We start from the raw sequence: 27,457 nt of genomic DNA on the forward strand, positions 1-27,457 counted from the left end.
GGAGGGAGAGACCGACACAGGGAAAAACGTGGGGACCCGAGTGAGCAGCGAGGAGCCCTCAGGGACCGTGTCAGTGGCACAAATCAAAATGCTTCCTGGATGCCCGGCAAAGCGGTGGCTATGGCTGGTCTAAGCGCACGTGCACAATAAATCCCCACAATCTTTTGCCTGCTTCGCCACACAATTCAAAGCATCTGGCCACAGCCAGCACCCCATCTCCTACCCCACACTGGACACGCGCGCCCGCACTTGATGCCTCGGCCACGCGGCTCTGGCGCAGTGCGCAACGGGGGGAGGGGGCACCAGACCCAGAGGGCTGGAGATTTGGGGACTGGGCTGAAATTGGCACCTTCTCCTCTCCTCTTTTCTAGGGGGATACGGAAGATACCAAATCAAGACATTCTCCTGCGCCCTTCCTGGCGTAGGGGTGCAGGTAACGGTACATGGCGCCCTCCGGCACGACGTCGGCACCCTCGCTCACTATATACCAGTGGTCGTGCTGGGCCGGGCTTTGCAGACTGCACTCTTGGCTGCACTCCCACGGGCCGTAGACCTCTGTCTCTCTCCCCACCCCACCCCCATCATTTGCAATGCCCCTCTGCATTTCTTCCCGCCATGCTGCGCGCCCTCCCACTTCTGTGGATGAACTAAGTGAGAACCTTCTTGTTTCAACCTCTGCTCCCAAGAGCCCACCGAAGACTGTGGGTAGACCGAAGCTTTGGTGTCCCGCGCGAGATACAGCCCCCACCTCTCTGCGAGGCCAGCGCCATCTCTTCCCCATCCTCACTGCGCCCCTTCCTCTCTCCCCGGGTGTCCCGGTGCCAGCCCGTTTGCCACCCCCCGCCTCCGCCACCTTTCCCCATCCAGTTCACGCCCCGGTTAAAGAAAGGAGCCTCCAGCCATTTCTGAAATGGGCTGGGGGAGAGGCTCCAGGGCCGCACAGGTGGGAGAGAAGGGCGCTGGGCCTGGGGCTGCGCGCTCGGATCTCCGCCCCCGCGGGCCTGCCGCGCACTCACCCGGGAGCTGACAGCGGTCAGCCGGCCCTTCGCTCCGCATCCGTCCGCCGGTGGTCTGGCAGCTTCACTTCCGGAGCGCGGGGCTCCGGGCCGCGCGCCCTCCCTCCCTCCCTCCCGGGCGCCCGGTGCCCCCGCGGGCGCCCCGCCCACGCCCCGCCCGCGCCCGCCCCCGCCCGCGCTGCCGGGAACTGGCAGCCTCCCGCTCCCGCTGCCGCAGCGGCCGCCCTCCCAGACCCAACTTTGCAGCTGCCGGGAGCTCGCGCGGCGGCGGGGGGCGTGGGCAGGGAGGGGAGATAGAGGGGTCAGGGGGAGGGACTGGGAGGGAGGGTCGCCCACTCGCCAGCGCCGCTTCCTTTCTGTGCACCTTGCGGTAGGCAGAGCGCGGCAGCAGCCGGGGCGCTGAGCACAGCGAGAGGCGGACTTAGGGACCGCGGACGGACGGGCGGGCGGACGGACGGACGGAGGGAGCCCTCCCCGAGCCCCCGCACCATGGCCGAGAAGAAGCAGTCTGGGAAGGCGGCAGAGGACGAAGAGGTCCCTGCCTTTTTTAAAAACCTGGGTTCAGGCAGCCCAAAGCCCCGGCAGAAATTCTGTGGCATGTTCTGCCCGGTGGAAGGGTCCTCGGAGAACAAGACCATCGACTTCGATTCGCTCTCGGTGGGCCGGGGCTCGGGGCAGGTGGTGGCTCAGCAGCGGGACGTCGCCCACTTGGGCCCCGACCCGCAGCCGCCGTACTCCCGGCAGGGCCGGCGCGCCGGCGGGGAGCCATCTGTTGAATCGGGCCGGAAGGTGGAGATCCGAAGGGCCTCGGGCAAGGAAGCCCTGCAGAACATCTACGACCAGGTTGGTTATGGGGGGAGGGGAAGGTTTGAGAAGGAGGACGGGGCAGGGGATCGCCCCTCCTTCGTATCCCAGCGTGCCCGCCGTCCTGCCCCTCCCCACATCTGGACAAGCACCCCACCCTGCCCTACCCTTCTCCGCACAGGGTGCCGAGAGGCTCGGGCTCGGAGGTGGGCGGCGTGTGCCCACAAAGACTGCCCTCGCCTCCCCAGGTTTGGGAGGTGGAGGGTGGTGGGGAAAGGATCGGCCGATCCCCGGCTGAGGGTCGCATGGTGGGGGGTGGGGATGGGCGGCGGTTCCATTCTTCTTAAATCCTTCCGGGCGGCTTCCGATTGCAGCTGTGGCTGGGTGTCCCACCCTTTTTTTTGATGCAGCTCAGAGCGTGCGGTGGAGGGCTCGCGTAAAGGGCCGCGGGCTCCCCGGGGGACGGGAGGGCGGGGGCTCCGACGGCTGCTCCCCTCCGCGCCCTGCGCGTCCTGCTCGCTCGACTCCTCACCGCCTCGCGCGCGCTCCGCGCTCGCTTCCCGAGCTGGAGGCCAGGACCATGGTCAGCGCCTCCCGGAGCTTCGCATCACCCTGACTCCTGTTGGCAAAGTGAGAAGAACCAGGGAGGCGGTGGAGTCACCCGAGGAAACCCGGGCGCGCCTGAATAGCCCATGTGGAGAACAAAGTTCCGCGAAGTATCTCAGCAAGGGCTTCCCAGAGCGCGCCTGCCCTATTTGGGAGGCGCTTTGGAAATGGGGACTAAGTGGATTACCTTCAAAGGGTGGGGAAAAAAAAGGAAGAAAAGGGAAAAACCTTCACATTTTGAATAGATTGTCGAAAATTGATGGGACACCTTGTACTGCGTTAGTGGGGAACAAAGAGGATCAGCTTGGTAAATCTTGATTTTAGGAAATGCTCCTCACCTCTGGCAAAGGTGAACAGCGTGCCTTTTAAGTGCAGTCGGCTTCTCACACCACAGGTTTTTTTGTTTTTTGTTTTTATCAAAGAGACCCTCATACTTGTGCAACCCCCCCCCCCCAACACAGAGCCTTAATTTTTCAACTGATGAGTTACAGCGTGCAGTTTCAACACTTGTTTGCTGTTCCTATCCCAGGCTCATTGGTGAAGGTGAGAAATCAGTCGATGATCGATTATTTATTGAATACCTATTGTGTACCTTGCCTTGTGGGGCTGGGGGAAGATCAGCTACCTAAAAAGTTCAAGGCAGTTTCTTCATAAGGGGCTTCCAGGGTAGTTGGGAGAGGTCTACACGCGTTGACTGGTGATCCACATGCATTGATTTGGCTTAGCGTTCAGGCCGTGTGCTCACAATGAACACATCAGAAAACCATGAAGAGTTGGTGATCGATGTCCCAAATGTACTTCTTGATGTGGCCGAGTTGTGCAGCTTTTTACTCTTATAGGGCCAGTTCTAGGAAAGATAAACTGCTTGCTGTCGTGTTCAAAAGATGGGGCAACTAATTACTTAATTGATTCCTCTCCCCTAGCCCTGTCCTCAGATCTATATACATGGGGGGGTACCTGATATCCATATTTCAGCACGAGTCAACCAGAAGAACTTAATTAAAAAAAAAACTCAGTTTGTTCCAAGTGATTAGACAAACTTTTAAAACTGAGTATAATTTTTCTGATAATGTAATTAATACTGAAAGTGGAGTGAGGGCGAAATACCTGCCTACAGGAATACGTTGGGTGAGGCCACACCGTGATCATAGAGTAAGTATCATGGTTGCACAAGTATTCTCATCTACAACACGCTGTGCTTGCTGCTAATTCTGAGGACTTCACGGGAGGGGGAGATGCCGTGAGACAAGGAAGAGATCCTTTAAAACACGGCAGCATGGGCGGAGGTGAAAAGCGGCCACCTCAGCAACGATGACCGTGAACTAAAACTCAAGTGTGAAAGGCAGATGTCGCTGGGTGGAATCGATCATCTCTTTTTCTGTTCTCTTAGAATCTTAGGTATTTGATCATCAGAGCTGGTTGCTTGAACACACTCCGAATTTCATAGAAATTCTAAATTGTAAGTCTAGGGCACACGGAAGAGGGAACTTGGAAGAGGGAATGCCCAACCAAAATCCCAGGCAGTTTTAACCCCTGCAAACCCACCTTTGCTTTGGTTGCCCAGTTATTGGTAATGGGGTGATTATGGCTTGGTCTTTCTGCAGCCTTCCCTGAATTTTCAATCTCCATCTTGCCTTGTCACAGAAGGGCTGTTCCCCTGGGAGTTGTTAGGAGCACAGTTGGGCCCATCCTTTTGCCTGGCTTGAGTGGCCCGTGCTTAGTTTTGCGCTGACGAGCGAGGTGACGGCCCGCCTCTCAGTGCACCCCTAGCTGCAGCCGTGGCCCAGAGAGGGGGCAGGGGAGGGGTCTCAGGGCCCCTGGCTCCTGTCTTCCCTGGGGCCAGGACCTTTCTTTATAGCTGCTGCCAACATGTGGTCAGAAGAGGCTTTGCCCACCAGCTGCCCTCGGGGTCCTGCGGTCCCTCCAGCAGGGCTTTGAAGGGAGGGAACAGGCTCCTCTGGGCCGGGTGCCATGTGTGGGAGACAAGAAGTGTCCGCATTTGCCCTCACAGGTGTCAGCAGGTCGGCCCGGAAAGCACTAGGTGTGGCCTGGGCTGGGCTGCTGGGTTTTGGTGAAGGGGAAGAGCCACTGCTGTGAATGCAAATAAGAAAAGCTTCTGTCTTGTGCCTTTCTTTGCCCTTTGTGCCCTTGGGGAAGTCCCCCTTGGGCCACGGTGAAGCTAAATTGATGACCGTCTCTTGGAATCCAGAGCAGCAGGTCCGCACTGTTGGCCCGACCCCCCAGCCCGTGCCCGGGGTCCCTCCGTCTCCCTCCCTCCTGGGAACCCCCTCCAGGCAGTCGTCTCCGACACAGTGTAGCCGGAGCCCGCTGCTCCCCGGGGAAGCTGGACCTGGAGCATCCTGACCATAGGGCTCCCGGGCCCTTCTCCCAGCAGCAAACCATCTGTGCCGACTAGAGCGGCCGGGAGTGACTCTCCGCCCCTCCAGGGCGGGTGCCAGTCAGTGACCCGGACAAGTGCTGCCGGGCTTGACACCGTCTCCCCGTCTGTGCGGTGCGTTCTGCTGGGCCCTTCCCTTCTGCGTCCCCACTGCCTCTCCTTCTGTTGATTGTCTCCCAGCGCTGAGTGCCCAGTAACTCTGCTGTCCTCTTACTGTTCAGTGCTACCCCTACGCTATCCTGATGGTAGTGCTTCTTCTAGATCCTTCTTCCTCCAAAGGCAACAAATTCTGAAATCACTCTCTTCCCCTTCGCCCTCCTCTCCTATTCAGAATCGTTACCTGTGTTAATATTAGCTAGGGAGGAATCCCACTGATTAAAGGCATCCGTCCCTGCTGTGAATGACTGATACAAAAATTGTCCCTAGAGATACTTGTTTGATAGTAGGCTAGCGCTAGCCTGTTCAACAAAAAGAACGCCTTCTTAGCACGATGTGTGGTACAGATTTGGCTGGGAGCCTAGAACAAGAGTATCGATTTGATACTTTAGAGGCCACATTGTTTCAAAGGAGGAGACACAAATATGAACATTTATATGTGAAGGATTTCAAAAAACTAGGACCCATCTGGATTCAAAAGGAGAGAGGTGTGTTTGGAAGGAGAAGGAAATGGCGACAATCCATAATCATTGGTTGCTCTTAATGTCCCAAAGGATTATCGAGGTAATCAGATAATTAGTTAACTTTAAAAGTTCTAACTGAGGTGAAACACACATAACAAAATTTACCATCTTAACCATTTTTAACTGTACAGTTGAGGGCTGTGAAACACATTCATACTGACGTGCAGCCTGTCTGCAGAGCTTTCTCGTCTTGCAGCGCGGAAGCACTTTGCCCACCAATCGGCGACTCCCCATGTCTCCCCTCCCCAGCCACCATCCTGCTTTCTGTCTCCCCGAGTTTGACTCCTCTGGGGACCGCATGTAACGGGATCGCACGTGTGTCCTTTTGTGACTGGCTTATTTCACGGGACATCATGTCCTCAAGGTCCATCTACGTAGTGAGTGACAGAATTACTTTCTTTTTTAAGACTAAATAATATTCCTATAATTAGTTGAATGTAATGAATTATCGATATTGAAAAGTTGTTGCTCAATTAATGGACCCACAATGAATTACGGAAGGAAGGGAGAAGGGTTACCTATGGGATGAGATAGACACCCCTGCCCCTGACCACAAGCAGGGGGTCAGGGCTTGAGTAGGAGGGACCTCCTACCGGCTGAACAGCTTTCTCCCGTGAGCTCAAAGGACAGGGGGAGGATTGCTGTCACTGCATTTTGAGTGACAGCACCTGGCTCTGGCCCCTCGCACATTTCATGGTTCATGAACGTGTGGCCTGTGGAAACCGGGATAGAGCTGGCCACCTTCCTACCTGTGGTAGACGAGCCAGGTGTTCCTAAGGGTCCTCTGTGTCAGTGTTGCTTCCCTTCCTTGAGAAAGACAGGGGACCAGCGCTGGCCGTGGGGTCGACATTTGCCACCGCTGTCGGAGCTCCACGCAGACCTCGAGATGGCTCGGTCACCATGCTCTGGAGGTGGAGGAAGTGACGCCCAGAGAGGTGGCGCTCCATCCCAGGGACGCGGTGACCGCCCCGACCAGATGGAGCCGCTCCTGCTGGCCCCTCTGCCGTCCTGTACAGTAAAACCTTGTTATTTACGTCGTGTTTTAAAGCTCTAGAAGGTACCTTTACATTCTAGATCCTGTACCTTAGAATGTATAGAAGACTTGTGTATTGTTTTAAAACGTGCCCCAACGCCTTCTGATATAGGCATTATTCCCTTTGTGTAAATAAAGACACTTAGTAAATATCTTAGTGATATTTACTGATGATCCCAAGGTCTTGCTGTTTAGTAAGTACATGAACTAGGATTTGAACTAAGGTTTCCTGAGTCAGTCCTGTATTTGTTGCAACATACGTTCTACAGCTGAGTTCCACTGTCACAGGCAGTGAACCTGAAGGTACAGTTTAGTTTTATGGGCAAAATATTTCATATCGAATTAAACTTCATATGGGGGGGGCCCACGAAAAAACAGAATTTTATAAAAAGTTGTGTGTTTCTTCTTACAGGTTTAAATTCCAGGCACCTCCAAAGCACTCTCTATGTGATGCCATACACCTATCAAGGCTTTTTTTCCCCACGGCTCAAAATAGTTTTTGAACTTGTCGACTTTGAGGCCTTTTAGTGCTGTTGCTGTTTTTTGTTTCACCTCTTGCACATTGACCAAAAAGTCCCTTTAAGGACTTTTTTCATCCAGGGAAACAAAAAAGAGTGAGATCGGGTGACTGGGCAGGGCGGGGCATGGGGGTCATGCCATTTTGGTCAAAAACTGCTGAACACTCGGTGCATGTGGGCAAGTGCGCTGGTAAATCGCCCGCCATGAAATGGGCAAACGCATTGAAAAAGTCTTTTAAAAAATTCACTGAAGCCGAACGCAGCCTCTCACAACAACGCCCGCTGGTGCACTGATACCAGATGGGTTCCTAGAATGCTCCCCTAGCAGGGGAAGCCTGGACTACAAGGAGCTTGCCCCGCAGGAGATAATTCTGGGGTTTTGGAGGGTCCTCCCTCATGTGTTCTAAGGGGTAGGCCTTGTGCTAAATATATGTGCTCTGTTACTAATGCTGAAACAACTCTATCGAGTAGGTACTACTGCTCTCCTTATTTTGCAAAATAAATACATATGTCTGAAGGTAAAATAAACTTGAAAAGCAGCTGGCTAAGTAAAAGCTAGAGACAGGATCTGAACCCAAGTCTATGAGACTAAAGAGCCTCTTAATCACTGTGAGGTACTGAATTGATTCCTTTAAAAAAAATTTTTTTTATAAGACTTTATTTTTTTTTTTGAGAGAGAAGGGAAGGGAGGGAAAAAGAGAGGGAGAGAAATATCAGTGTGTGATTGCCTCTCAAACATCCCCCACTGGGGGGCTGGCCTGCAACCCAGGCCTGTGCCCTACGCTGGGAATGGAACCAGCAACCCTTTGCTTCGCAGTCAGGTGTTCAATCCACTGAGCCACACCAGTCAGGGCCTGAATTGCTTTCTATATCAACTATTTTTTTCTCATCTTATCTCCAAAGAATTCACTGTTGCAAAAAAAAAAAAAAAAAATCCTTTGCCTACCATTTTCATTTTCTGTTTTACCATTTTCTCTTTGAAGCCATTTATAAAGGCAACTGTTGATCGGTCTTTACGAACATGCCCTAAACTGTGTATTATGGGGTCCATCATTTTTTTAAAGCACAAGCGATGTCTTCATATGCCACTAGGACAGAAGCCAACTCTGAGAGTACGAATGACATGCTTTTCTAAGATTGGAGCAATGTGATGACACTGTGGTTTTTCCACTTGACGGAAAACCACGAGTGATGAGCAAACGGTGAGGGAGCCATCAATAGACGCCTTGGCAGGTGGCTGACGGACCGAGTTTGGCTGGCTGGTAGCCCGGCCAGGAGCCGCACGCAAACAGGGCCTGGACGGGCAGCACCAGACCCTGGGGGCGGCTTGGGTTTGCCCCTGAGGCCTGATGAACAGCGTGCCCGGCCTGACTCGGGGCCGCTCTGCACAGGAGGCTCCCCGGCCGGGAGTCGGGACACGCGGCTGCCTTCCGGCTCTGCCGTTCACTGGCCGCGCCGGCTGCTCAGGCACCTCACCCGCGGCTGTCCTCAGGCCTGAATCCAAGCCGCCTCCTCCCATTTCCACTAAAGGCCCCGAGGGAAAGCTATGCTGGCCCTGGGTGTTCTTTTTTTTTTTTTTTTTTAATTGAGGTAAAATTTACATTATGTAAAATTCTCATTTTAACCATTGAGGTCAACCGTTCAGTGACTTCAGCGCATCACAGGGTTGCGCAGCCATCACTCCCGTCTACTTCCAGGACATTTTCCTCAGGCCAAGACGACTCTGTATCCGTTAAGCGGCCATGACCCATTAGCCCACCCCCACCCCAGCCTTTTGTAACGTGATTCTGCTTCTGTCTCCCTGGAGTTGCCTGTTCTGGACATTCTGCATAAACGGAACCATACCTTATGTAGCCTTCTGTGTCTGGCTTCTGTCATTTAATGAAATGTTTTCAAGGTTCGTTCGCGTTGTGGCTGTGTCAGTCCTCATTCCTCTTTATCGCCGAACAATCTGCCATTGTTTCTATACAGCACATTCACATACCATTTGCCAGTTGGTGGACATTTAGATTGGTTTCACTCTTTGGCTGTTATGAATAATACTGCTATTAGCATTCTTTTAAAAGATTTTTGTTTAAACATACGTCTTCAGTTCACTCAGCTCTACACTGGGGAGGGGAATCACTGGTCATATGACGATTCTATGTTTAACTTTTGGAGCAACTGCCAGACTGTTTTTGCACAACTTTACCTCCTTTTCCCAGCCCCGCCAACAGTGTCTAAGGTTCCAGTGTCTGCACAGGCCCCACAGCACTAGTCAGTTTCCCTTTTCAAAAATTACAACCATCCTAGCGAGTGGGAAGTGCTGTCTCACTGTGGTTTGAATTTGCATTTCCCTAATGACCAGTGATATTGAGCATCTTTTCATGTGCTTGTTGGCCATTTGTAGATCTTCTTGGGAAAAATACCTAATCAAGTCCCTTGTGAATTTTTAAAGACTGATTTGTTTGTTTCTTGTTGAGTCGGAGTTCTTTATGTATTTTGGATAGTAGTCCCTTATCAGATACATTATCTGAAAATAATGTTCTGTGGGTTCTTTTTTCACTTTCTAGAGTGTCCTTTGATGCACAAAAGTTTTTAATTTTGTTGAAGTCCAGTTTATCTATATTTTCTTAGAATGCTTTTGCTTTTTATGCTATATTATTCCTGGCTGTGCTAGGACTGCTGGATCAGTTGAGAGCTAGCAGGGAAGGTCCAGGGCTTAATTTCCTAAAATAATGTTCATGGAACTAAATCCTATTCTTTTAGGGAACTTGGAAATTTATGAAGAATAGCATTTGCAATAGGTTAGTATTCTTGAGTGCTCTGGGTACGGCATAGGCCTGATTTTTCTATATCATGATCCTGTTCATGCAAAGACAGTTCCTCTCTGTGTTGTGTATTCACACATATGTGTGGTATTTTATACTTGTATACATATAATAATTCTAGGGCAGTGATTAAGAAGCTGAATTTAGGAAAAATATATTTAAGAAACTAATTGAACTCAGTTTTTTATTTTGCTTTATTTTTTTGAGGTAACAACAAAGTACCATGTTTACTGTAGATTATCCTGATAAGCAAATTTTTTAAAAGAAATTATTGATAATCTTATTATCTAGAAATAACCACTGATAGCATTTTGTCATATTGTTTTCTTCCAGTCTTTCTACTCCCACCAAAAATTAGTGAGAAACACTGCTTTTTAGCATCCCTGACATCACTGGGTACAGATACTTTCCAAATTTGTAGGTGACAAGTGGCATCCTTCTTTTTGCCCACTTCCTATTAATGTATTCATATGTTACACATTGATTCATACAAATTATATGTTAAAATGTATCCACTTTTATGTCACTTGTTACACATTTTTTCCCCTAGTTTGCCTCTAATTTTGTATGGCCTTTATTTTTTGACATCGTGTTTAAATTTTATACCCAGTTAAGTCAATGTATGTTTTCTGACTTTTTTTTTTTTGCCTTTCAAGATTATTATTAACTTACATTTTCTTCTAAAACTTTTTTTGTGTTCCGTGTTTATATTTAAATCTGGCAATTTTTGTTTATAACTTGAAGTAAGGTATAACAATTTTTCAAGTAGTTAGCTAGTTGTTCTAATGGTTTATTGAATAATTGATGCTTCTTGTTTCTTATATACTCAACTCTCCACATAGGCGTGGTGTGCTTGGCTTCCTGCTCCTCTCCACGGAGCTGCCTGACTAGTTTCGTAATCGCTCGGTACCACTTTAGTTACTCTCATTTTTAAATGTCTTTGCTTTTCTTCATTTTTTTTCCATCATTCACCTGCATTTTCCATGAAAGATATTTTTGATTACAGAAACCTGATGTGATTTTTACCAGATTGTATTAAATTTATATACTGAATTATAAGAAATATTTTTTAAGACAGTGAGCCTTTCTGCCTAACTTTACAGTATACCCCCTTTTCTCAGGTATTTTGTTCTAGTCCTCTGAAATTTTTTGTTACATTCATTCCCAGATGTTTTATTGCTATTGTGAATGGGAAAAATCCCCATTATATTTTGAAATTTCCATTCTGGCTGACTCTTGCATTTTATGTTAATTAATAATAGATTTCTTTATGGAACTCGCTCTTGGTTCTAATGGTTTTCAATCGATTCTCTTTTCAATTTATTATCTAATGTTACTTTTATGTCTTTCCCCCAATGCCTTTATTTATTATTTCTCTTATGATTACCTGATTGCCTGATTACATTGGCCAGACCTTCTAGAAACCTGTTGGATGCTGGTGGTAGCATGAGGCTCCCTGTTCGATTTCTGACTTTAGTGAGGTCTCTATGCTTTCATTATTGCTCGAGAGCGATACTCAGTCCTGTCAAATAATCATTCCGTCTCTCCTTGTGCACACGGTCGGCGTCTTCTGCCTGGCGCCCACCAGGACCGCGCCTGCAGGTGAGCGAGTTGGGCTCATTACTCATTGGACTGAGGGGGACACCCGGGGGACCCAGGGGGCGCCTCTGTGGGAGGGTAGGTTCTACAGAGAGATCTGGACTTTGCTGTGGCGACCTCGGGGAGGGTCCAAGGAAGCGAGGGTCCCCTCTGGACTGGGCGCCGTCATGACGTGGCAAACCTCTGTGACTGGGTATCTCGAGAAGCCTTGTCTGGGAAGGGCCGGTTGGACTCAGGCCCAGGCAGCGATGGTAGCGAAGCAGCAGGCACTCACATGAGCGAGGACGGGGGCATTTAGCACCTTGTGACTTGGACAATGGTTGTATTTTATTGGACGTGATCATGGAGGCGTCTCATTTTTGTCTTGATGCACCGCGGTCGCTGGGTGGCCTTGTCTGACGCTGATGCTCTGTGGCATTTACTTTCAAGAGGAGAGCACCCAGGCCCTGCCATGAGAGCCAGCCCTGCTCTTGGCAGCTATTTTCTGTTTCTCACTGTACTGTGAAAATCAGCAACCAATGCGGAAAGATTACATCCTGCCGAGTGTCGTATCTGTTTTTGTTTTAGAGGTATCTTCCTACCTACACTGAAGATGTCAGAGAGCTTCCTGAACTCCACCCTGCCCCCAGGATAGCATCTCCTGTCCTTGTTCTGTAATAGTCCTTCATAAACTTGCTACTTTCTCCTGTGTATTCAGTTCAGGTGAGGTCCCTTCAGAAGCCATGTTTTGGGCAGAGAAACGTGAGGCTGCCTTTGGCCCCGGTCTCCGACCGCATGCGCGGCTGAGTCTTACTATCAGGCTCACTGTCTGAGGGTCAGTTCAGACACCAGCTCCTTGGACAGGAAAAGCTCATGCTGGCTGGTGCTGGGCTTGCGGACTTCGGCTTGCACTTCGGCTAAGTTTCAAAAATACATTTGGGGAATAACTTCAGGGTTGCTAGATTTTCTCTGTTGCCAAAAGAGGGACACTGAAAAGAAATGGCTAGTTAATGCGATCTCATAAAATGAAGAACACGTGAGCACCAAAACTCTTACAGAGAAAATATAACTCTAGAATTTAGAAATATGCATAAATTGAGCTTTATGAAAATTTAAATGCATTGTCACAGATTTCTCACTGTGACCTAGATTTGTGAACACTCTGCCCAGGTGGCCTGGGGCGACCGGCTGCCCGGCCAGCCTCGGCGCGGTGGCCTCTTTCTGAGCTCCTCGGCGGTGCGCACCTCCCCCACCCCCAAGTCCCTTTCCAGGAGTTGCTGCCCTTGTGGGAGAGAGACATGAGCCCTCCCAGGCCAGCAGGAGCGGGTGTTTGAAAGCCCCTGAGGCCGGTTTTAAGCAGGTATGTGAAGACACACAGACTGAAAAGAACTGTTGCGAGGGACGGGGTTTGGGTGCTCCCAGCTCCCTAGAAACAGGAGGCAGAGGAGCACGCGGGGCCACACGGAAGCAGGGGCGTCGGCCAGGAGGCAGCGGGAGCGAGTGGAAGGCCAGGCAAGAGCCTTTCCTGTGGATTCTGGGGAGGGACAGGCAAGGCAGGGCCCCCGGGTTTGGGACTGGCCCGTTTGGATAGTTTTATGGGCCCTGGGGCATGGGCTCTCCCTCGTCACCGGGTTCCTAATGCTGGGGTGTTCAGGGCAGGGCGTTGTGACCCTAAGTTTAAGCTCCAACAAGGAAGTAGATGGGGGTGTGAGCTCCGCCTGGTTGGCTCGCAGAGGAAGGGCGCACTCCCAGCGGAGCCGAGGAGCAAGGACTCGACCGGCCCTGGGAAGGGCTGTCTCTCCGGAGCTGGCCGGGCCCCGGGCGCCTAGCACCAAAACACGGGCTCTGAAAGGCACGCGTGAAATGCCAGGACCGGCCGGAGACAGTAGACCCAAGGTGCTTACGAGACTCTGGCCTCAGGTGCCTGTTGGTCTTAGGTTTGCCGAAGTACCCGGCACATTTGTATTTGTATGATCTTCACTGGTATTTTATTTGGAATGTTCCACCTGGGGTCTTCTGGCCTACGACCTTTTCAAGGCTAGAAATCCATAATCTGACTTTAAAAAACTTGATACATATTCAGAGTTATAGTCATAATCACTAAAAGCAACAGAGCCAAAGCCTGTCCATTAGGCTGCCGGGCCTTTTTATTTCCTTATGTAAATGAACTACATTTCTTACAGGGTGTGGGATTGTGCCAAAGCTGGCAGTAAAAAATGGCTGGGAAAAAATCAATGGCAAAAAGAGTGATCATCGACAGCTCTGCTCATGAATTCTCCTTCAGCTTCAGTGGCAGAATTCGCAGCCGCAGGATTTCTGGGAGCCCCGACCGTGCACCTCTGTGCTAACAGAGCACCCTGTTCACTGCGTTGTCGTAGCTGTCTTGGTAGCAACAGCACCTTAAGTATGGCCTCGTGCAGGGCGCAGGAATGAAGCCTGCCTGGAAGTATCCAAGTCTGAAGCAGATAAAACAATGCAGAGACATTCCGCAAGCTTCTCGGGCCCAGCAGGGCTCTGGGCTGCTCTTTGAACCTTTCACGTTTGCCACTGTCACCAGCTGGTTCTTTGGGTCTCCCCGTGGGCCGTTTCCTTAGGTAAGAAGATGTGCTTCTGGAAAAACCGGTCCAGTGTCGTGTTTCACACCAGTTCTTCGGGCTCCCTTGAACGTCGCTCGAGGACTTTGTGTTATAGAGAGCTTGGTCACCATACCAGGTGGTGGCTTTGAGCAAACCGCCTGTTTCTCCCAGGCCTGCTTCCTCACTGGAAAAGTGGGCTTCGGACCCGGGAGGGCCCAGTGGAGAGTGTATGGTGACTGCTCGGCCCAAGCAGGGGCTCAGCAGCCTGAGCTGCTCAGGTCGCAAAACGAGTAGGAGACAGATGTGTGTGAGTCAGCGATGTTCACCCGGTGCGCTGCCAGAATGTTTAAAACACGCAGCACCTGACTATGTAGTCAGAGGCACTGATCTCTTTTCCCTTAGACTGGCAAATAAAAAAAATAACAACAGCAACACAACAATAGCCGTCTGGTGTGAATGAATCAAAATTAAACCTTTTGTGTGTGTGTGAAATCTGCAAAAACATCTAATTTATTTTTTGGAGTGCCCCAGAATTTTAGTAATTAGTTCCTGTGCGCCCAGAAATGAAAAAGGTTGAAAATCGCTGTTGTGAGTGACCGGAGCACCATTTGGGAGGGTTCATAGCAAAGCTGTGTGAGTGCTGAGCTGGGATGAGTTTATTTTCTTTCTCCTTATGGTCACAAACTACAAATAGACATTCAGCCCTTCCTAGAATGAAGACAAATGCTCCACATCTTTCCCTTGCCTCGCAGATTTTGCACACCCTTTCCGCCCACCTTCTATCATTGGAAGACTCCGCTGTACTCCCTGCCAGGCAGGCGGGTTGAACAAGCCTCCAGACAGGAGCCCCCTGGCCCTTCGCCGCCGGATTACCATCTTCCCCCGGGACTGCCTTCCCCTCCCCGTGCTCATGGCGGAGGGAGGGGCCCCACTCTGCCTATGCTGTCTGCTCACCATGCCCCGAACCCTCCCGCTTTCTGCCACCGGCCTCTGTCCCCCGTGAGCTCCCCCGTCTCCTAGATCGTTTCTCTCAGTGCACAAGGTGCGTGAGCATCCCCGTTGGAAAGCCTCATAGAACCACAGCAACAGTGAACTCGCAAATCCTCTCTCGATCCCACAATCCATATTTCTATGTCTCTTCTCCCATTCACTGTTGTAAAATATGAACTTTATACACGTCACAGGGGATTATATTATTAAACGGAGATATGGCCAAAGCCCACTTTGGCCCTCTCCTCTTCCTGGTCCCCTCCCGTGACCAAAGGAAGCCAAAGTCGCCTGCTCTTTGGCATCCTTCTGGCCCCCTTTTTACACTTTTGCACATGTGTAAGTCCCGACAGAAAGGGTGCAGTGTTACTTGTGTGTGTGTGCATGTGTGTATTTGTGCGTTTTACCTAAAGAGTCACTCTGTATCGGCAGCCTGGTCCTTTCCCCTCTTCACGTTTCACGAGGTTTATGTTAGTGTGTACAAACTAGATCAGTTCCTGTAAACTTACATTCTCTGAGCTGCGGATACTAACTGTTAATATTTATTGTGTGCTAAATATGTCCCAAGCACAACTGTAATTGTTTTACACGTAGTTACTCATTCAGGCCTGTCAACGACCCAGAGGAGTAGGTCTTGTTACCTCCGTTCTAGTGAGGACACCGGCAGGGAGGGGAACAGGGATGTGCTGCGGCTGTGCGTTCGGTACGCGACGCCGTCACGATGTAGACTCAGGCCTTCGGCCCCACGGCACGGGCTGTGAATCAGTCCGTTGTTCTGTAGCTTGAATATATCATGGCATAGTTAGCCATTTTCCTGTTCTTCCCCGTTTTTGGTGAGAATAAACAAAGCTTTCGGGAGCCCCCTGTACGTGTGTGTTTGCTTGCAGGATGTGAGTGTATCTCTCGGGAGACACTGGCAAGTGGCACATCTAACACGTTTAACACTATTACAGATGTTGTCAAGTCACCCTTGAAAAGCCTGGCCATCCTGCACCCCGCGGCCACGCGGAGGCGTGCCTGTCTCCGAGGCCTCGCCAGCATGTGATAGTGAGCTCTAAAAACGTGCCAGTCACATAGGCTAAAAGTGGTGCCTCATAATTTCCGCTTGCCTTTGCCTGAGTGTTCGTGGTTGGAGTGTCTTCTCATAGCGTCGCTGGTCATGTACAGTGTTTCTTTTGTGAGCTGCCTGTTAATCATCTTTACCTGTTTTTTTTTGTGGGGATATTTGTCTTTTTCCTTTGGTTTGTAAGAGTTGTGTACGTATTTTGGATGCCACAGCTCACACTCCAACATGCCTTCTATCCTGCGAAATCTTTCAGGATCATAGCACCCTCCCTGCCGGGCTTCCTTAGGTCCTTCCCGGTCAGTGTCTCACTCCAGTGCCTGACCGCGGCCCTCAGGCTACCCGGGCTCACGCAGGGAAACTGCGGCCACTAGGTGGCAGTAGCACACAGCCGACTGGGCAGTTGCCTGCGCGCAGAGTCCCTGGAGGCGGGAGACCTTCCAGGGACAGAGGTGTGGGCAGCCACCCAGGAAGGAAAGAGGGCCAGGGGCCTCCTGATGGAGAGGGACATCATACAGGGCGGGGTTGGGGGCTTATGTGTCAGGCGACATTGCTCTGCAGCACAGTGGGTGGACTCGGGGGTCGAAGGCTGACACAGGGGAGGCCTTGCAGCTCACTTGCTTCTGACAAGATGGGGAGGGCTGGTCATGTCTGTGCAGGGAGAGGAAGGCCCGGCGGGAGGGCAGGGCTGGAACACGCGGCTGTGGTTCCCCACAAGGACGGAGGGTCTGGCTTCAAGTGCAGCGGGGCCGTGGTGGCTCCTCCGCGCTGGGCTTTCTCTTGCAGCCAGGCAGAGGCCACGTGGCCCCAGGGGTGAGGTTGAAGGTGAAGGGAGGACATTTCGGGGATGTGATGCCAGAATGGTTTTATTTTTGGGTGAAACAGGAGCGGAGTGTATCTTCCAAGTGTAAGGGGGCCAGGGTAGGCTTCAGGAGAAGGGCGGGTTCTGGCAACGCGTTTTTTTTCAATTGAACTGTAATTCACACACCATAAAATTTCACCACTTTAAAGTCTTTAAAGTGTGCAATTCAGTGGTTTCAGTTTATTCACAAGTTGTGCAACTATCACACTGCCTGCTTTCTAGATCCTCACATCATCCAAAAGAGCCTCCTTGGGTAGTCACTTTCTTTTCCTTCCACTCCCAGGCCGCGGAAACCACTAATGTGCTTTCTCTATGGATTTGCCTCTTCTGGACACTGAATCATATACTGTGAAGCCTTTTATGACTAGCTTCTTTCCCTTAATTTTATGGGCTGCGTGTTTGTGTCCCCCCAGATTCATATGTTGAAACCCTAACCCCAGTGGGAGAGCGGTAGGAGGTGGGGCCTTTGGGGGTACTTAGGTCAAGAGGGTGGAGTTCCCCGATGCTGTCAGTGTCCTCGTGAAGGAGGAAGACTGCCATGCGCTCTCTCCGCTCTATGAGGGTGCAACCGGTAGGTGGCCGCCTGTCAGCCCGGGGGAGGCCTCTCACCAGGGCCCGGCCACGCTGCATCCTGGTCCGAGACTTCAGACTTCAGAGCTGCGAGAGATAAGCCACCCAGACTAGCATCCTCTTAGGATGGGCCCAACTAAGAGACTTGGCGTGGTATTTTCAAAGTTCAGCCATGTAGCAATGTGTATTAGAACTTTGTTTTTCTTTTTAATGGCTGGATGGTATTTCATTGCATGGATGAACCACTTTATCCGTTCATCCACTGACAGACATTGGGTTGTTTCCACCTTTTTTTTAGAGATTTTATTTATTTATTTATTTATTTATTTATTTATTTATTTATTGGGGAAGGGAGGGAGAAAGAAAGGGAGAGAAACATCAATGTGTGGTTGCTTCTTATGTACCCCCTACTGGGGACCTGGCCCGCAACCCAGGCCTGTGCCCTGACTGGGAATCAAGCCAGTGACCCTTTGGTTCTCAGGTCAGTGCTCAATCCACTGAGCCACACCAGCCAGGGCTGTTTCCACTTTTAGGCTAGATGAATAATGCTGTTATGAATATTTATGTACAGATTTTGTGGACATGCTAGCAATTCCATTCAGAAGTAGATTTGCTGGGTCATAAGCTAACTCTGTGTCTAACTTTTTAAGGCATCGCCAAGCTGTTTTCCCCAGCGGCGGCCCCATTTCGCATTCCCACGGGCAGCGGGCGAAGGCTCCAGTCGCTCCGCGCCTCACCAACCTCCGTTATTGTTTTGTTGATTATGGTCATCCTGGTGGGTGTGCAGGGCTGCCTCACTGTGCTTTGGATTTGCATTTCCCCAATGACTAACGATGTTGAGGGTTTTTTCATGGGCTTGCTGGACATTTGTGTATCTTCCTCAGAGAAGTGTCTATTCAAACCCTTTGCTGATTAAGAAAATTGAGTTGTTTGTCTTTTTGTTGTTGAGTTGGAGGAGTTCTTTATATATTTTGGATACTAGTCCCTCATCAGATGTAGGATTTGTAAATATTTTTTCCATTCGGTGGATTGTCTTTTTACTTTCTTGAAAGTGTCCTTTACAGTTGAAGATTCAGGACTAATAACAACAGCAACAACACCGGTTATTAGTATTATTGTTAACAATCAGCATTTGAATTCTTACTAAGTGCTAGACACCAGGCTAAGCCATTTGTGTAGACTCTCTCATTCGGTCCTTACGAAGGTCCACGAGGAAAAGTGTAAGCTGCCTGGCTTGAGATCTGCAGCTGCGACTGCTTTCCAGCTGTTTGACGTTGGCCAGCTTACCCACCCTTTCCCTGTAGGGTTTCCAGTGTGAGCAAGGAAAATATAGGACACCCAGTGAATTTTAAATTTGAGATAAACATCAAATCGTTTTTTACTTTGTTTAGAATAAGTATGTCCCATGTTATATTTGGGACATGCTTATACTAAAATAACTATTCCTTGTTTATCTGAAGTCCAAAATTAACCGGGCATTCAGTATTTTACCTGGTAATAATATGTCCGTGACTGTTTCTTCACTGCCTAAGTTAGAACAAGAATGGTGCCTAGGTCTTAGGTATCCCAGTTAGTTCTGGCTGCTATAACAAATTATCACAGACTGGGTGACTTTAAAACAAACATTTATATCTCACAGCTCTGGAGGCGGGAAGTCTGTGCTCGGGGGATCAGCTTGGTGGGGTTCGGGCAAGAGCTCTCTACCAAGGTGCAGGCAGCCGACCTCTCTGCGTGTGCTCACGTGGCAGAGGGGGCGAGAGAGCTCTCTGGCCTCCTCTCAGGGCGCTGACCCCATTCGGGGGGCCTCCACCCTCATGACCTAGTCACCTCCCAAAGGCCCACCTCCTGATACCACTGCACTGGGTCTTAAGATTGCAGCGTGTGAGTTTGGGGGGATATAAGCATTTAGCCCCTGACATTGTGGCTGTTTAGGGGGATTAAATACATAACACATGTATAGTTTTTAGAGTATGATGTGGCACAAAGTAAAAACCAAAATACTACCTCTGTTGTTGCCTTGTCTTTTTCTAGTCTGACACTTGAATTTATTTCACAGAAGGTAGGTGTGGAAATTGTGATAGGAAAGGAAAGAAAGTGATTCAGTGTTTCAGGCTTGTTTGTGCAAAATGGAATTCTGAGATTTGGGTTCTTTGCAGGGCAGGGGTCTTGTAGATCGGTATCATGAGCTGGGATGTAAGCTAATTATTTGTTTAGCTGAGCTGGTCGGATGAGGTGGGGCACATGCTGGCCGTGCCCTGGGACGAATGGCCAGGACACAGGGCAGCACAGGCCTCTTCCGCGGGGACAGGGCCTCATGGCGGCTCAGAACGCTGCCCCCTGCGCAAGGTGCTGTCACAAGGTCAGCGAGCTCGCTCCCTGCCTAGGGGGCGAGTGCTCTGTGGGTAACATTTGTAAAATGTGAATTCTTAAATGAGCAGGGCATGAATAGTGGATTTGTGAAGGGGAGTAAATTTGTGTTTGAACAGAGAAGAATACGGCAATAAGCCTAAAAGAAGCAAAGCAGACACAAGGAGAAGCATTTGCCCCCGAATCCGAGGGGGTGAAGATGCTGCACGCGGCTTTGCCGACGGGCAAGGCGGGGAGGAAACAGTGAGGAAGCTGTGCCGCCCGACTCCGGTCCCCAAGGGGCTCTGTGTGGCAGTGGGGAGAAAATGTCCCTTTATAGCCGAGCGGCATGTACGTGAAGGTCATGATAGATAACAGGATGTGTTTATTTGACAGAAAACTTTTAAAATTGATTTTCTGATTAGTGACTTACATAGATTTATCTACAGCTGTGGGAATCAGAATAATTCCTGCAAAAGGGATTAGGTCATGGTTTCCTCACTGCTGACTACACGTTTGGATCATCAGGGCAGAATCAGGTGTTGCGGGCGCAGCCGTGGGACGGCCTCGGCGCTTCCGGGGCCCGCGAGTGGCCGTTTGGGCAGCCCGCCCGCCCCGGCCCTGAAGGCCAGGCCAGCTCGCGAGCGGCCGGGCGGTTCGTGGGGCCCGTCCAGCCAGCTGTTAGTTTTTGCCGCATCCGCACCCAGTCTTTCCTAGTGTGTGTTTCATACTTTAGAAAAATTGACGCCTGCTTTTTAAGCTTATTTTTTCCATTTTCCATTTTGAAGTAATTCAAAATTCAGTTGCAAAAATAGTACAGATTTTCTGTATACCTCTTACCCAGTGGTCTTATTTGGGCGTTTCACTACATCTCTCTCACTCTCTCTCAACACGCACACAAAACCGTACATTTTTTTCTGCATCATTGAGGATAAGTTGCAGGTGATGGTGCTCCATTCGCCCTTAATACTTCAGTGTGTATTTCCTAAAAGATGAGGACACTTCTCTCCGGGACCCAAGAATAACCTCGAACTTGGAAAATTAACATTGATGCAGTTCTACCTCCTCATCCTCAGACTCCATTCAAATTTTGCCAGTTGTCCGATAACGTCGTTTATCGGTCCAGCATCCAAGTCGGGATTTCTGTTTAGTTTTCATGTCTCTTTAATATCCTTTAACCTGAAATAGTTCGTCTTTCCTTGACTTTGATAACCCTGACACTTAATGAAGATTACAGACTATTTTGTGCAATGTCTCTCACTTTGGATTTGTCTGTTCTTGTTGTTTTTTTTATGCTTTCTGTTTTTTGTTTTTTTTTTGACATGACTACCTGAATTAGTCATTAGGGATTAGAATTCAACACATGACTTTTCTGGGGATGCAACTGTTCAGTCCATAACATTCTGCCCCTCGTTCCCCCAAAGTCATGTGCTTTTTACATGTAAAAATACCTTTATTCACCTCAAAAGACCCCAAAGTCTTAATTTATTCTAGCATCAGTGCTAAAGTCTAAAGTCCAAAGCCTCATCTAAGTGTCATCTCAGTCAGATGCGGGTGCGGCCTGCGATGCTGGCCACACCCCCTGCGACCGAGTCGTCCCTGTTTCCAGGCCCTCTCGTCATACAGGCCTGGGGGATATGTGTGCGCACAGAAATACAGCCTCCGTGCCTGTGGGTTTATCTTCCTGTGTCTCTGCATATTAGGGAGCGAATCCTCAAGTCCAACTCAACACTAGAGGATTTATGCTAGCTTTCTGCTTCTCCTTTTTTTGTCCGTAAGAAACATGACTTCCCTTATGCTCAATATTTTTACTCCCTGTATGCAGCTGCCTTTCCTGTCGTGGGAGCGTCTCCCCCGCGTGGGCCCCGCCCCTGTCCTCGCTCCTGCTGGTGCGCACGCGGGCTGAGTGCTCACCCTGGCCAAGTCTTGAACAAGAGGGGGGAGTGGAGGGGGAAGTGATTTGCATATACATATTTTACGTTAGCCCAGGTCCAAGCAACAATATCTGTAAAAATGTGGGGCTGGCATGCGAGTTGTTTTTCCTCATGCATAATACATACCTCATTATTCAAACAAAAATGTTTGTTTGGGCCCCACTGCGGGCACGCCCACCCTAGAGAACAGTGGTCCGGTGGCTGCCCAGGCTTAGTTCCTTCATTACGGGGTCACTTCATGGAAGGAAGGGCACAGGTCGCGTCAAGGGCTCCCCAAGAGGCCAAGGATCGGCATCTCCTGGGCACTTTTAAAAAATACATAGATTTCTTGCCTCAAATGCTTGCCGCTTCACCAAAATACTAATTTGCAAAACGTCCATTGGCTCTTCCCACATTTAAAAACCCTTATTTCCAACGCTAATAGTAGTAATTTTGATAATTTGTGTTTTTACGCTACAACTGCTACTATTAGCAATAATGTGTTGGTTATCTGTTGATGCATAAAAAATTATCTCAAAACTTAGTGGCTTAAAACAATGTTTATCTTACAGTTTCAGGGGGTCAGGACTCCAGGCACAGCTTGGCTGAGTTTCTGCTTCGAGACCTCTCACAAAGGCGGGTGATTAGGTGCCAGCGAGGGGTGCAGCCATCTCTCAGTTTCTCCTGGGGAAGGAGCTCTCCCAAGTTCGCTCATGTGATTGTCAGAGGGTGATTGGACTGAGGGTCTCACTTCCTCACTGGCTGCTGGCTGTTTGGGCCGTTCCAACGCGGCAGCTTGCCCCGTCAAAGCATGCACGCAGAGAAGGCAATCGAAAGAGGATGCTAGTAAAATGGAATTCATAATCTGTGTAACTTAATCACTTTATTAGTCAAGGTTCTTCAGAGAAACAGAACCAATACGATGTGCACATACAGAGAGAAAGACTTATTTTACAGGATTGGCTCACATTATCACAGAGGCTGGGAATCTAGCCGCCGTCTGCAGAGTGCGCTGGACGCTGGAGACCGAGGGAAGAGCTGATGTCGGTGATCGCATCTGGAGGTGGTCTGGGATGGAAGTCCCTCCTCTTCCTCAGGGGGAGGCCAGTTCTTCACTCTGAAAGCCTTCAATGGGTTGGATGAGGCCCGCTCATATGATGGAGCCTGCTTTACTTAAAATTTACTGACTTAACTGTTATTCTCTAAAAATACCTTCACAAAAACATCTAGAATAATACTTGATCAAATCTCTGGGTACTGTGACCCAGCCAAGTTGACCCATCAACCTACCCAGTCCTGGGAGCTGGTGAGCTTTGCGGCGGTTGCATGCCGTGTGGTGGACCAGAACCTCCACAGGCTGGGCGCTCTGGGCGCGGGCTGCCTGAGGGGTCGTGTGTGAGGGCCGTGGCCGATGCGTTGTGAAGTCAAAATGTGTACATAGGGTAACCGTCTAAACTCCTGACGTCAAGTTTTGTTAAAAGTCAGGGAGAGGGACTTGCAGTCACATTTTCTATCAGTCATACCAACTATTTCTTGGTTATAATTGTCTACGCTAATGGGTGGGGAGAACACTTGGTGGGTTGTGATCCATTTTTAAAAAAGAAGATATTTTGTTTTATTCCAGTTGTATGGACACATATGCATTCATGATGTAAAACATATATATATGTGTGTGTGTATATATATATATATATATATATATTTTTTTTTACTAAGGAACTTAGTCAATGTGTTTGTGCAAGGCTGGTCTGAAGCCCCTGCTGGACATGGTGCCGGGACCACAGCCCCTCGCAGAGACAAGCAGGGACGTGACGCTACCAGAGCAGTTTAGATCTGACTTCGAAGTGTTTTCTGTGATTCCGTCCCCTGGCTGCTGTACATCCCTCCTGGTTTTTCTTAAAGGCGGGATCTTTATTTATTTGTTTTATTACAGGAGTCGTGTGTACTCACTGTGGGCGGCCCAGACTCTGCAGAAAAGTGCAGAGGTGGCTCCCGCCCCCAGTCCCACCCAAGGACAGCACTGTTACTGTTCTGTCACGTGTGCAGGCCGATGCTGCAGTGGCTGCCCAGGTCAAATGCTCACGTAGGTGAGTTACGTGACCTCGCTGTGCCTCAGTTTCTTCAAATGATAATAAAACAAACAATCTCTAGGATTGTTGGGGAGATAAATGAAGTACTTATTTATGTAAGCAATTATTTAATGAAATATCTATTTAAACAATTACTTAAATTATTAAGCAAATTACTAAAATCAATTAGTAGTAATTAGATACTTATATAATATAATAATAATGTAATAATTATTATAAACAGCTTGAAATATCTGGCACACAGTAACTGCTCATTACTATTAACACTATAAACATTTTGGTGTATATCCTTCTAGGGTATTTTTAAAAATAGTATACACATACATTTATTTACATTTATTGTGCATATGCCCTGTGTACGTTACATTTGAATAAATGGGATGAGATGAGAGGGCTTTCTGTTTCTGATCTGACATGTTAGGAGCTTGGCAGTCATGACTCCTAGTCTCCCAAGGAAAAGGCTGAACAAACTGAAAAGGAACAACCCTTCTCGGATCCATTAGATGATGAGGTCGCAGGGCAGACGGCTGCCTCTGCTGCCGGAGGGCGCGGCGGACGCAGAGCACCCACGCTCCCCTGGAGCAGCAGCTGCCGCGGGAGCACGTCCCGGGCACGTTTTACCCGGACGCCACGGCCGGCTCTCAAATCTGCAAAGCAGACTAAAGACAGAACACAGTTTGAAGATGCAGAGCATAACCAGACTCATATCGAGCCTCAGATATGACAGAAATTCTGAAATTATCAAACAGGAAATATTTAAAATAACTATGATTAAGGGCTGTAATGGAAAAAGTGGAAGACAGGCAAGAAAAGATGGATAGTGTTACCAGAGAGATGGAAATTGTAAGAAAGAATCAAACAAATTGTAGAAAACTAAACCATGGTAACAAAAATGAGGAATGTCTGATTGTCTTACAAATAAGCACGACACAGCCAAAGAAAGAGTCAGTGAACTTGAAGAAAGGTCAATAGAAGCTTTCAATACTGCAACGCAGAGAGAAGAACAAAATGAAAATGCAGAAATGATGAAATGTAGTTCTCTACTGCCCTTCTCCATCCTGCGTTGGAGATTGTACAAGTACGCAGACCTGGCCTCCCCAGCAGCCGAGGACTCAGGAGAGCATTGGCGGGGGTCGCGCCCTGCGTCTCTCAGCTTTGGCCTTGACCCCGAGGCAGGCTGAAGGGAAAGGGCTCACACCATTGGCTTCCCAGGTGTCACCTGCAGGTCTGGTGACACCTTTGGTCACCCACTAGACCATGACTATCTCTGGCACTCTGCAGCCTAAATGGCCAAGTGACTTGATACAGCCAAAGGAAGAGGGAAAATAGTGGGAGGGGAAAAGTAGGGAGCCTTTGTCTCAACGTTGGATCGAAAGGACATTGCGCAAGGTGAACTTGGTCACCCTGCCTTCGCCGATCTGAACCCCCTGCATGCCAGCCAAGATGGACGTTCGTCGCCCCGGAGGATGCTCGTGCTGTGACGACGCCCTTTGTTCCAGCTGTCCTAGCCCAACGAGGGGAGAGACTGGAGACACTTCTGCAGGTTCTGAAAGCTTCTGCAGCGTGGGAAGTCAGGGCCTGACCCACCGTGGCTACAGGGCGGTGCTGGTGGCAGGTTAGAGGTGCCAGACCTTAGGGACGTTTCCACATTCTGCCCTTGTAGGGGAGAACGGTTGTCATGGGTGCCCTTTGATCCTCCTGGAAACTTCAACTAAATGGATGGATCCTAAAACAACCTGGTTGTGAATTTTAGGCTCTGAAAGATCATTTTAGACTCAAAGCCCAGTGTAAATGTATTTAAAAGCACAAATTTGTTCAATCTACTCATTCATTTATTCATCTACTCATTGATCCATTCACCCAGCCATCCACCCATCCATCCCTCAACCTACCCCCTATCCATTCTTTTAGAATTTGTCATGTGCCTACTGTATACAAGGCCCTCCGACTGCATAAAACTTGGTGTCTGGGAGACGGAAACAATGTATAAAGGAAAAGTGCCGGGAATGGTGTCAAGCGTTTTTCTAGAAGCATGTACAGGGCCCGTGGTCCCCAACAGGAGGAGCAGTCGGCTCCACCTGTGGGCTCAGGACTGGCTGCCCCCAGGAGGGGATGCGTGAGGGGTCAGCGAGGGTCTGTGAGGAGACGGGCGCTGGGGCAGGTGGAGATGTGATGAGAGACACAGAGGTTACAGACAGCGGACGCATCCAGGGAACGCAGAGCCCGACGGGGCTGGGGCTTGGGGTGTGACACAGAGATGCAGAGAGCGCCAGCAGAGGGGGTCTCAGCAGAGGCCGGGCTATTCAAAAGCCTGGAGTTGCCGCTAGGGATTTGGGACTTCATGATGGAGGTGCCGTGGCTGTTGAAGCATCACGAGCAGGAGAGGGACAGGTTGGTCTTGCGCTTTGGAAAAAGTGCCCTGACTTCAGGACAGAGTAAGTCCCAGAAGCAGGGGCCCCGTCAATTAACTGGGAAAGAGGAGAACCCCTCAGACAAGGGCAGTGGCCTGGGGGGGGTGGTGCGGGGCAGGGGAAGGCACGGAGGAAGGGCGCCGCCTCCCCTTTGTCTCTGAGGCTGCGGATTGCTGTCTTCCTCTCTCGGCCCAAACACGTTCAAGAGGCCTTTACACTAATTTAACTTTATTTCTTAATTCCTGAGAAACAGAAGGGCGCCCCTGAGCGCCCAGCGGGCGCAGGCGCGCCGACCCCTCCCCGGGTTTGACGGCAGGCCCACGCGAAGGCGTCGCTGCCATCGATGTGGAATCCGGTTCAGAGGCCCACATATGCGATGGACAGCCTGCGCCCAGCACAGCTGCAGCTGGCTCTTTATCCTTCTGACAGCTTCCTCATCCGTGTGTCCTCGTGGGGTCCCACTCTGTTTCCTTGGGGGGGTGAGTCTAGGGGTACAGACCCCCCAGCCCAGGCCCAGGGTAGAGGAGCACAGCGTCTCCGGATCCAGTGACACGCTGGGCATGCACCTGCCGCCGCCCGTGGCCATGGGCTCGCTGGGCACAGCACCCTGTCCCACATGGCCGGGGTCGGGGGCGGCGCAGGAGGAGCTTGCAAGCGCACCTCTGGGTGACCCTTTGGTCCCCTCCGGCTGGCACCCAGTGGATAATAATAAGCGCTCGCTAACTTGAAGACAAATGGAGGGTGGACAGGGAAAAGGGGAGTGGAGAAGGTCAACATGATTAAGGAGAAATTCAGTGTTTCTTTAAATCTTTACAATATCCAAACAGGACTACTTCCAAGAGTTCACAGATGAAGCTAGTAAATCACCCCGATGAAGTCTCTTGGGAACCTGTCTGAGCAAATGGGCAAGAGGCAGGGAGTGTTTTTGAACTAGTGACTAGTTCTCAGTATTTGAATATGGCTAATTCATGCATTTATTTGTTTGTTTGTCTGCTTATAATTGTATTTTTTCCATTACCACTTAGTCCGCTTTTACTCTCCGCCACCAGCAATCACCACACTGCTGTCCGGGTCCATGAGTCCATTTTCCTTCCTGCCCAGTCCCTCCATCCCCGCTCCTCCCCCCAGAGCTGGCAGCCTGCTCTCCGTCTATGAGTCTGTCTCTATTTTCCTTGTTAGTTCAGTTTGTTCATCAG

At 49.9% G+C, this 27,457-nt stretch overlaps 1 protein-coding gene across 1 annotated transcript in view; it reads left to right on the top strand.

Annotated features, from left to right (window-relative positions):
- Nucleotides 1-1,505: 1,505 nt before the first annotated feature.
- The window catches only part of DPYSL2 (dihydropyrimidinase like 2), a 103,635-nt gene continuing 77,683 nt past the window's right edge, over nucleotides 1,506-27,457 (top strand). Inside the window, exon 1 of the mRNA XM_054578995.1 lies at nucleotides 1,506-1,859. Coding sequence (XP_054434970.1) covers nucleotides 1,506-1,859 — 354 coding nt within the window. The remainder of the gene's footprint in view (nucleotides 1,860-27,457) is intronic.

The sequence above is a fragment of the Pteronotus mesoamericanus genome, unplaced genomic scaffold (genome assembly GCF_021234165.1).
Source record: "Pteronotus mesoamericanus isolate MK-2021 breed Mesoamerican mustached bat unplaced genomic scaffold, CSHL_Meso_final contig_502, whole genome shotgun sequence".
Classification (NCBI taxonomy): domain Eukaryota; kingdom Metazoa; phylum Chordata; class Mammalia; order Chiroptera; family Mormoopidae; genus Pteronotus; species Pteronotus mesoamericanus.